This window comes from Cryptomeria japonica, chromosome 2 (genome assembly GCF_030272615.1).
Source record: "Cryptomeria japonica chromosome 2, Sugi_1.0, whole genome shotgun sequence".
NCBI lineage: Eukaryota > Viridiplantae > Streptophyta > Pinopsida > Cupressales > Cupressaceae > Cryptomeria > Cryptomeria japonica.
The window spans coordinates 313,633,467-313,645,555 of record NC_081406.1 but is presented as its reverse complement, the minus strand read 5'-3'; the positions used below and the strand labels follow the sequence as shown (position 1 = coordinate 313,645,555).

At 34.1% G+C, this 12,089-nt stretch overlaps 1 protein-coding gene across 1 annotated transcript; it reads right to left on the bottom strand.

Moving 5' to 3' along the window:
- Positions 1-1,230: 1,230 nt before the first annotated feature.
- Positions 1,231-8,810, bottom strand: LOC131070223 (uncharacterized). Its single transcript, XM_058005725.1, has 6 exons — positions 8,709-8,810; positions 7,837-7,876; positions 2,735-3,080; positions 2,338-2,446; positions 1,946-2,137; positions 1,231-1,765 (listed from the first exon to the last, which is right to left on the bottom strand). The coding sequence occupies exons 1-6, from the start codon at positions 8,784-8,786 to the stop codon at positions 1,556-1,558; spliced, it is 975 nt and encodes a 324-aa protein (XP_057861708.1). The 5' UTR covers positions 8,787-8,810; the 3' UTR covers positions 1,231-1,555.
- Between the last annotated feature and the right edge of the window lie 3,279 nt (positions 8,811-12,089).

Here is a 12,089-nt window from a genome sequence, read left to right as displayed (position 1 = left end):
TTGGATTCTAATAATTATCAACTTAATTTCATATTACGAAAAAAATCTTCAATAAAAGTTAACTAAACCATATGATCAATAAATTTGTGAAGTGCATGGTCACATTTTCAACTTTGTCGCAATTACAAATCAGTTCTCCCTATAAATCCGTAGTAATGGAAACTTGCGTCCACTTAATCCTTGTATTAGACAAACCCTTGCCTCCCAACACACTTTCCACCATTTTCAAGGTGTTCAGGTATTCAAAATATTGAACATGCTAATGAGGTATCTAACTAAAATGGCCCCTCTATAGGTAAAAGTCACATAGCTTCTCCTTCCTTCAATATGGACCGAAGACCTATTCAAGAACGGAGAGAAAATAATTTCCAATAAAAGTTGCAGTCAAAGAGGATGAAGTCCTTTTTCCTCAAGTGTCAATCCTATTATTCACCATAGCTAAGAAAGGAAATTGCCTAAATCCTTTATTTGTGAGATCTATATGCCTATTATACTATGATGGAGTCCTTCCCAAGTGTTCATTCTATCACTCACTGTAGCACAGAAGGGTGGGTGTATAACTCTTTACAAGAAGATTTGAAGACCTATAACATTTTTTGTAACAGTGCCAAAATATAATTTTATCGCATATAGAAGCCAAAACTCTAGTTCCCCAAAACAATGTGATAAATTTTCCAACTTGAAGTTTGTCCTTGCAACATCACATTGATAACTGGCACAGAAGCACCTTCAACCACAATCTATTTCACCGATCTCTCTGTTGCCAATTTCAGCCCTTCCACCAAAGCAATCACCTATGTTTCATTATGAGAAGCTTTTCCTAAGAAGAAGGACCACCTCTAAAATCGCTAAAGACACCCCGATCTTACCTTTCCTAGATTTTGTTTTGCAGCTCCATCAGAATTCAACTTGACAAAATCCAGCGATGGACATCACTATTTTTAATTCTTTCTTTTTCCTATGTTGTCGATTACCCCATCAACGAGGATCAAATCACATAATGTTATTTATTTTTGGCAGTCTATTGCTTTCCCATTGAATTCTATGGAAAAACTATAAACACTCTGATTCAATCCCACATTGAAACGTCCATTTTTTTCTTAATAATAAGGCATTGTAATAATTGATTTTTTCTTTAGCACACTGACTTTAACAGTATCACGTCACATCACCCTCACCCTCTGTACGTGTTTGTCGTATAATTACAGTGTAGAGAAGTGAGAGAAGGGAGACCAAAATAAAAATTCACATGTACTTCTTGTTAAAAGAAGCATCTTTTACAAAAGTAGATGATTACAGTGTAGAGAAGTGAGAGAAGGGAGACCAAAATAAAAATTCACATGTACTTCTTGTTAAAAGAAGCATCTTTTACAAAAGTAGATGATCTCTGCCATGGTCCTTAAATATTGTAATCCTATAACAAACCTGGGTTCTACTAGGCTTTGGTAGAATAGATCCAATGCTTCTAATGCATCCTATGGGTGACTGCATTCTCCTTTTAATTCAAGTCACATGACTTCTTACACTTATACAATTTACAAAAGTTACAGTGACATTACTTTTTCCCCATAACAAGTTCTCGTAGCTTGATTGCATTTGAAACTGCATAACCACAATGGTCATTGTTGAAATATGCAAATACATCAACACCTGCTACAAGCTGCTTCTGAATCCAACTAGCGTGTTTCTGAAGTTGCTTCATATTGTACCGATGCTTGTAATTTTTTCCATGAAAACGAAGATAAATCCAGTCAGCAGTCAGGACCTAATTTCATTGAAACCTTTTCAGTTAATACGTTTTGAAATAAGAATTCTAGTGGCAAAATTAATAATAATAAAAATTATCTGATGATATTTGTCACAAATCCAGTATGCAAACAGATCTATGTTTCCTGAAGTGCATGTATTCTGACATCTGAGTTCTATGATTCAAAACGAATACTACCTGTGGATGTACACATTTGATATCTTCGTGATCATGTATACAAAGTGAAGCATTATGGGCCCGAAGGAGATCATATACATCATCACAGAACCAACTTGTGTCCCTGAACTCGATTGCCCAACGATACTCTCTGGGAGCATATTTCAAGAAATCTCTAAGACGCTCCACATTCACATCAAACTTAGGAGGAAGCTGAAACAAATAAACATTGTTATTTACCATGACATTCTGCAGTAGTACAATTTTCAGCTTTTCTAATCTTAAATAGCTATACTGAGAAACATTGAATTAGTATTGCATAGTACAAGGCAATTCCACTGCGGAATGGTTTGGATAGAAATTCTTAGTATAAAATTTCCTGAAAAACTGCCATGCATAGAATTAATGAAAACCTGCACAAGGATTGGTCCAATAAGATCCTTCCCTAATCTGGCAGCATGATCAATGAAAAGAGAGATTGGTTGATACGGATCCTTCAAACGCTTTAGGTGAGTCCCAAATCTGGAATTCGAATCCAAATATAAGAAGGGTTTCAAATATTGTTTTACATAATCATATAACGGTGAATATTAGACAAATCAAACCACAGAACCAAAATCACTTCAGCAGATATGCAATTAAAAATAAAAAATATAATGTCCTTCAAAAGAATCTGAAAAACAGATTGCAACTACAGGAAGGCCTATTCCCCTGTTGTCAGCCCATTGACTGATACCGGTAAAAATTCTTAACACTGAAAGAAAATTGCAATAAAAAAGAATAAGTTTTATCAGACTACACCAAAAGGACCTGCTGAACTTCAATGCATAGCAGAAGCCTGCTGGAGCCTGATCACGCCAAGTTTCAAATACTTCATGGGAAGGTAGACGATAAAATGTATTGTTTATCTCCGCGGTGTCAAATATGTGAGTATAATATTCAAACCATTTCTTTTGTGGCACTTGTTCTGGATAGACTACACCTTTCCAGTGTTTATAAATATAACCTGAAGTCCCTATCTGAAACTTTCCTGAGCTCTTCCCTAAATGATTGAGAACTTGTTTAGCCACAGAGATCTCCGCTTTCAATCCTACAGTAGAAACAACTTCTCCAACATTGTCATCCTCAAATTTCACTACCGATGTACTCTGAATAACTGAGAAAAGGAAAGCACCTAATCAGTTAACATGCTAAATTCTTCATTCATTTCAGAGAAACAAAAGTAATTGAACAGAGAAATGGAATCTTGTCCAATGCATTTGCATAGGAATAGAAGCACTTCAAGCACAAACTCAACTTGGCAATAGTAAGTATACTATCCACTAGAAAAGAACTCTGATATTTTTATACATATGTCATAGCATACAAGAACATGTTTCCAAGCGTGTTTATGAAATAGGATAGGCTATAGCTAAGAAGATTTAATGAATTGGATTTCAAAGTGATCTGTGTTAAGACTGATCCTATTTCTCATATCATCCTCTCAGAACTTTGTAGCACTCAAGCTTAATCAGACCATTCCCTAACAATAATATCTTAGAGTTTCAATTTCTCGAGTTTCAAATCATTGCTCCCAATTTAGAATCAATGACCTTGTCAATTGGAGACTCCAGTTCAGATCCTGAGTTAGATACAGATTGAAGGAAATCTCTGACAATCAAAGATCCTAATGTCCATCTCCAAAGCACCAGATAATTGAACAGAAATCTCCAGAGGTGCCTAGCCATATTTTAGGTAAGGGAAATATGTTCACAACTAAGGGAATTATTTCTGGGGCTAAGAATGTGACCCTGCAATACATCCAAACTCAATAAGCTAATATTACTATTCCTTGCTGGTAATCTTGTGAGCTAGGAATTATTATCTTGTGCAACACATTCATACTTGAGTATATTTTTATTTATTTCTACATTTGATGCTCCTCATTTTCCGGAGAGGCCATCCTTGTGGGCATTTGAAGCATCATATATAACTGTAAGTTTTTATGGCACACAGTTCAAGTGACTGCTATTAGATTCTTGTGGAGTTAAGGGATGAGGCTTGGTTTGGTAAGGACCCGTGCCCTTTCAACATAGGGTAATTGAGGATTTTCATGAAAGGTTTGGCTTTGCTTGTCAAAGTTAATTCAATTGTTTCCACAGATATTTAGATTTTATTGTATTGGTCTTTTGAGGGAGAGATCTTCCTCATAATCCTACTGTTAAACATTATGTAACATTTTTCTTCCCTAAAGTGATATAAGATGAACCTTTTCAAAAAAAGTTAAAAATAAGATTAGCCACAAAAACTGAAATCAGCTGACATCAAGCACAGGAAATACATCATCAAGCAGAGAATCTATGCAATTTATAAGCAAATCAAAGCTAATTTTCGGTTCAGACAGTGGTAAAGATGCAAGAATGTGGTTCAGTAAACCAGAGGAAAAAGTCAAATTTGCATCTATACATCTCAGTGTTCTATAACAATCCGAAAACCAGAAAACTTTAGGGAAACAACTTTGGGATTGATATGTAATAATAACAAGGTGGAAGCATAATAATAAACAATAATTATAAAGAAAAGGAAGTTGTAGAATTAATTTGTGAAAGAATTTTATGAAAATTGTAAATGTAATAGAGTGAACAAGAATAAAGACCAGATAATATAAAATAATAATGTAATATACACCCCTCGACCACTACAATTTAATCAAGCTCCCATTATTAGGATCACCCCTAGACCCAGACCTAAGCCTTGAGGGTTCATTCATGATGACCATGTGAAATATCCCCTTACTTTGTTTTTCAAATTTTTCAGTTATCAAACACCTGCCAGGAAACCCCGAAAGGATAAAGCTAAAACACACGAATGGAGTGCAAATAATTTTTTTTAAAAAATTAAACATAACATAATGATAAAATGAGTTATCAAAAGCTCAGATAACACAGCGGAAGACTAAACAATACCTAAGGAGTTTCCCAACGTGATTACTTAATCTAACATCTAACTCAACTCACGACATTTGATCCAATTAAGCAGGTTAACTTAATTTCATGTTGTTACTTTAAACAAGGATATAATTTGTTCAGTAAATTAAAATTATAGATAATAGGATGCGTTCATGCATTATGGTTGAAGATGTAGCTAACATGAGGAAATTCACCCATTAAAGTTAAAACATAAATAACATGTGGACGTTCATCCATTAAAGTTAAAAGATAGATAACTTAATGAATTTATCCATTATAATTTAACCAACTCTTACGTTCAAACTTTCGTTAAAACTTAAGTCATGCATCTAGTTTTATAACACACTTTAATTTCATTATAAACTAATGAGTTCTTTCCATGCATACTTAATTTCATTATCAATAACTGAATATATTCCATTATTCTAATCTACATTCTTTCATGATCCAATTTTTTGCATTTAATATGATGACTAGACACATGCATGTAAAATTAATTTTATCTAATCCACTTGATACATTCTAACATAATGTCATCCATACATGTTAAAAACTAAAAAGGAACATAAGAACATAAGCACCACATAACACCAAATTGATATCGGAGTTCACCCCTAGAGGGCTACATCTCTGGGTCTGCTCAACTGCAAGACCCCTCTGATCATTAAATAAATTAAGAATACATAAGGTTCACATTATTTACAATCCTGCCATCAAGGCGAACATAACCAATATACAACGACCACATCGGTCAAATAAATACATAAATGATCCCTGAATAGGAAAGGATCCAACTAAACATAATAGAAGCAAATACAAAGGTCCACTAGAGCATCTGCAAAACTAAGTCATCGCAACCCAAGGTCTAGCATGACATCAGGTTCTCACAAGGGCATAAGCAACAGGACGACTCCACAAAAGTGCTCCTATCAAGACAACACAACCACACACTATCGAACATAGGGGACACGTGTAATCACACAACCTGGTATGGTTACCATGGCAGGTCTTCATAGGTTCCGGCCCCATCCACTGGGTTACCCTAGCAACCTATTCCGAACCTCCGGCCCATCCAAGCCTCATGTGGACCCACACATCCTTTCGTGAAGACAAGGATGATGGTTTGCCATTTCAGGCCTTCTCATAGCATGTCGAGTCTGTGTTAGCACTCGTCCCATGTGTGAGGCACAATTATCTTACTTAGTGAATCATTAACTAACTCTCTAATATACTATTAGGTTATCACTTATTAGACACACTTCCGATGGGTTACCCAACAGCCACTTTGGGCACGGCCCCCAATCGAAAGCCACTTTCCCATACGACACTAGACCATACTCAACGAACTCCTAAACCCAGACATACACAAGGTTAAGCAACCAGAGTTCAAAATGGAGGAAACAACCATTTGGTCAAACACGACTTCATATGAGGTGCACTAACTGACGGTACTCTAGCTAGAGACTTGACCAACTATGGTCAACCACAAATCATCGTTCGACACTCGCATAATGAACATGACTAGTTATAACACCATCACAAGACACTAGTCAAACTCGAGATCGAGGATAGAAACAGGTATCCCAAATCAACCAAACGACAGGGTCCAATCAAACAAATCATGGTCTTGCCATTACTTAAGCAAAAGCGAATACAGAAATTTAAACTTGCATAGGCAATAACCGGTGGAGACAATCTTTTTCCATATTGATTTAAACATTAAAAGTCGATCAAGTTTTTTAAATGATCTAAATTTGATTGCAGTCATCTACCTCATCTAGGTACAAGTCGTTCTTGGTTTTCTAACTCACCAAGTTCGTTTGCATCAAAACATAACATAAATATATCATTACGAGTTTTCAAACCAAGTTCACATTAATATAATTAAATCAACATTAACCGTCTAAATATGATATTTAATCTTCAAATAAAACACCATTGTCCTACTTGTTCGAAAATAATTTCTCCAAGTTCATCTTTTCCAGAACCAAATTACACTTTTCCGATTAAGGATACATACATTTAAAGGAACCAAAAAAAATAGGCAAGCATTTCCCAAATCCACAAATTATTTCCTTATGCACGTATAGAAAAATACCAAAATTAACTATTAATTAATATATATTTATTAATCCGCGATTAATAAAATATAACAAATTAATAGTTAATAAGAAAATTAACAAATCAAGTATTTAGTTAGAAAAATATGCATTAATAATAAAATAGAATTTGAAAATTAATTAATGTATATTTTCCATTATACAAATAATTAATAACAAATTAATCATAATTTATTACTTAATGACCAAATTAATCATAATTAAAACTTTACTAAAATTATCATTTATTATAATATTAAATTATTACCCCCTTGGTAGCGTGCTACCTCTCGCGTGGTGGGGGGTTTTTCCCCGCCACATGGGTTACTATTTATTTATTTATTTTTTAATTTATTTACTGTTAAAAAGATGAATACACAGCAAAAACACAGTCTCACAAAGACTTAAAAATAATTTTTCCAGAAGACTTTGGATTTTCTAAAATTTACATTATCAGAATACCCAGGTCCAGGAAAGGGAAAAATTCCTTTTAAACAAACACCATTGGCAAAATAAGATTGATTAACATCCATCTAAACAACAAATCTGCCAAACCCCAACTAAATTTTCCAATTTAAAACTTATTTATGAGAAGATTCAATGGAGTTTTAAACAAAATTTCATCTTGAACAGCCAAACACCAATATTTGGTTTTAATTTTTGAAAACCAATTTATACAAGTAAAAATGGCATCTGGAGGTTTGGAAAGGAAGCAAGGAGGGTTTGAGTTTGTGATTTCATTACAACTCTTCCATTTTCCACACAAAATAAGAAATTATCTACAAACACAACCAAATTTTTACAAAACAAAACCAAAACAATTTCTTTAAAACAAAGAAGCCATTGAAATAAACCAGAGGCCTACCTGGTTCAACAATCCTGACAAGATTGAAGGAGAGCCCAACCTGCAAGCTCCAAAAGTCATTTCTTTTGCAAAAATCCCCAAAAATTCCATTCTCCAAAAATATTTTTCCCTCGAATATTTTCCAAAAATAATCCTCCCAAAAATATTTTCAAACACTAGGTTAAATGCAAAGTTGTTTTGGACCAAAAATCTCCTTTTTAAAATAAAAATACTTTTAGACAATTTATTTTTAATTTTGAAAAATCAAAATGCCTTTTCCTCATTTAATTTCTAATTTTCCAAATTAACACAACTTAACATTTAAATTTAAAAAATATTACGAGGGCAATATATATTTTTATTTAAAATAAAATCCCCAAATTAATCTTTCACACTTTATCAAATATATATTAACTTGCTTTTTTAATTAAAATTGATTTTCTTTAAATAATTAAAATCAACCTTTCTATTTTTAAAAGGCAAAGAGATTAAATTAATTCTATTTCAAATTAATTTAAATCTTTCCTTTCCAAAAGCATATCTAAGTAAATTAATCAATTAAAATTAATCATTTAATTGAACTTGCTCCTAATTTAAATTGAGCAATTCAAATTAACGATTAATCGCATAAAGGAACCCTATTTAATTTAGTCCCTTAATCTTTAATGCGCAAACACAGATTTAATCAATTTAAATACTAAGGACTAATTACTCAATTTAACCACACACAAAACACACAATCCACGAAGGCCAAACAAACAAACGACCTGCATATCCAACCAAAGGAATACTGACAGACGATTGACAACGCTCACATGAGCACGACTAGGGTCAAATGAAGGTCTCCCGACCACCTAATCCAATTTCTAAGGATTAATGAGGAGCACTCAAACCTGTGAACCCAGATGGAGTTGAACCTCGCACCCATGCGGTACCGTACCTGCAATCTCCTGCAACCATGAATCACACATGCATATATGTATATATATATATTTAATAAGAGTGTTACCCTGAGATTAATAGCACAATTCAAGAGAAAAATAAACTTACATACGAATTGAAGCGACAACCACATTAACAGGTACGCACATTAATTAAAACCTCTAACTATAACTTGATTACATGATAACTAACCAAGATTAAAATCTGATTAGGGCAGGGGTACTACAACAAGCACCCGTTAGGGTTAGAAAAGATAATCACAACACTGTTGAAAGGTAACCCTTCCATTTTCTGATCAGCAAAAGTCCAATGTGGGAAGGTGAGAGCATATGGTGATAATGGGATCATTAGCTTCAATAATCCACTGGAAATTACAATGTTGAGCGGCAAGTTAGCCCCTTTTGTTAAGATATAGCCCTCGTGAATCTAACTGATGGTAAATCGGTTATTATCTGGAGAGTGATATATTAACAGAGCATATAGTTTGGAAATTAAACATAAACAAACTAATTGTTATGAACGGTTGCCTCCGTAGGGGCATGTCCATACGTGGCAACTGCCACGTATGGACATGTCCCTGACATGTCCCTACGTAGGCAACCTTTCCTTTTGTATTTAAACCGGATTCAATGATGGAGACGATCAATAACTCACGGCAATCAGTCTTCCAGAATCGTTGTCATTATTCTTCGATCCATATTTCACAACATGGTATTAGAGCCAGGTTATTAAGAGAATAAATTAGACAGCCATATTACTCATAAACATTTATCGGAAGTAAATAACAAATCGACACAGAGGCTATATACGCAAAGGATATATCCGACTAAGAAAATATTCAAAATGTCAAGTAATATGAGAGTGGAAGATAGACTCAAAGGAGCCTCCGACTTCCTTTCCTGGAAGATACGGATCATTGCCATTCTTGAAGAACTAGAATAAGAGTCTTACATAGAAGAAAATCTAGACATGCCAAATGATGAACCAGAGAAATCTACCTGGAAAAGGTGTAATAATAAAGCAAAGAAAATAATTATTGATTCAATCAAAGATCATATTCTTCCATCTATAACCAGACTGCCTAAAGCATATGAAGTATTTAAAACCATTAAAAATACATATGAAGTTAACAATGTGAGCAAAATGTTAACCTTGAAACAACAACTTTTAAACATAAAGATGAATAAAGATGATACAATATCTACATACTTTTCAAGGATATCTGAAGTAAAAGACCAATTACAAACTATTGGAAATGAGGTAGATGATCAAGAAATCTCTCTCATAGCCCTAAGAGGATTACCAATTTCATGGGAATCCTACATTCAATGTATTAGCAAAACACTCCCCTTACCCAAATTTGAACAACTTAAGAATGAGTGCATTCAAGAGGAATCTCGACTAATCTCAAGAGGATTAGGGCCAAATAAAGAAGGAGAAATCTAAGCACTTAATACAAATACCTTCAACAAAAAGAAAAAGTTCTCCAAACGGAAGAGAGGAAATAAAAACCATCAGAAAAAAGATGTCTAAAATTCAGTGTTACAAATGCGACAAATATGGGCACACTCACAAGAATTGTCCAGAAAGGAAGAAAACACAAGCTACTCTAGCCGAAGTCAAAGGAGAAAACTCACTTTTCTTCTTAGCCCCATCAAGCGAAGTAAATACAAATAAAAACACTTGGATCGTAGACAGTGGAGCATCAAGGCATATAATTGGATTCAAGAATCAGTTTGAAACACTTAACGGGCACTCAAGTGAAGAGGTTACTATTGGAGATAACTCCACATATCCTGTGAAAGGAATTGGGACCTGTACTATCAAACTAAGAAATGGAGTATCTCTACAATTAAAGGATGTTCTATTTGTACCTGGAATAAAAAGAAATCTAGTCTCAATCTCAGGCCTAGCTGATCAAGGATATCGGGTTACCTTCAATGAAGATAAAGTTCTACTCTAGCCTAAAAATACAAATATAAAAAATGCCATAACAGTAGTTTCAAGAGATGGTAGCCTATACAAACTATGCAGTGATCAAAAGGAAGCACTAAATCTTGAAGTTTCAAATAATAATGAATTATGGCACAAAAGATTAGGAAACCTAAGATATAGTGCTCTATCCAACATAAAGAAGATTACTTCAGGACTGCCCCAACTAAAATCTGAACACAAGCATTTGCAAAGGATGTGCCTTGGGAAAGAATGTGAAAGTTTCTTTTCCCTCAAGCAAGCACAAATCAAAAGTTATTTTAGAACTAATTCACTCAGACCTATGCGGTCCCATGTCAACACCATCCCTAATTGGATCCTTATACTACATAATCTTTGTTGATGACTACTCTCGAAAAACATGGATATATTTTCTAAAGTGCAAAGACTCAAATGAAGTACTATCTAAGTTCAAAGAATTTGTAGTATCCCTTGCTTATGTATGGAAGAATTGATGATTTTGATTCAAGGAACATTGTCCAACAAGTTACATACAATCTACAACTAAGCACTTTACTGATTTGCAAAGTATATAGGAAACATATATCAATTTAACTACCAAGGGAACAACTCAATTTTTCATCAATTCTAGAATTGACATTATGTCAAATAGATGTCATACATGCTTCAGAAATATGGGAGTTTGAAGTATACAACTGTTGCAATTAATTTCTGATCACTATTTCAGACTTTCTAATGATAGACAATGACATTCATTGATACATGAACAAAGATGTAAGTTTGCAACTGATCTCTAAATCGAACCCTGACAAGATAGTATTCCAATTAAGCACACCTGAATTGGCTGAGTACCAATTCCGAAGAGCAACCCTTCAGAGGATCTTTCACCCCCTCAGTTATGCAATCACTTGGGAGGTATCGTTCCCAATGATTCAACTGAATACCTGTAGACCTTCAAGCTCCACAAATGCTCAAGTAGATGCACTAGAGAAAAAATAAACTTGGATGCCAAATGAGAGACCCATGGGGTCTATTTATACACATAATAGAATCTTCTAGAAGCCTCTTAGTCTTTCTAGAAGTATCCATAATAGAATCTTCTAGAAGCCTCTTAGTCTTTCTAGAAGTATCCATGACTTTCTAGAAGTATCCATAATAGAATCTTCTAGAAGCCTCATTGCACTTTTTAGATAAAAAGTTACTTCATAAAATAAAAAAGTGCACCTCAATTTAAAAATATAACATCTTGGCCCCAAATAATAAAATATAATGTCTCCAAGAGCATAATGAGCCATCCATTCACCAAATAAACGCCAAAATGACTCTCTCACCACAACCATCTGCCTACGAGAGTCTGGAATAGGCAAATCCACGTAAAG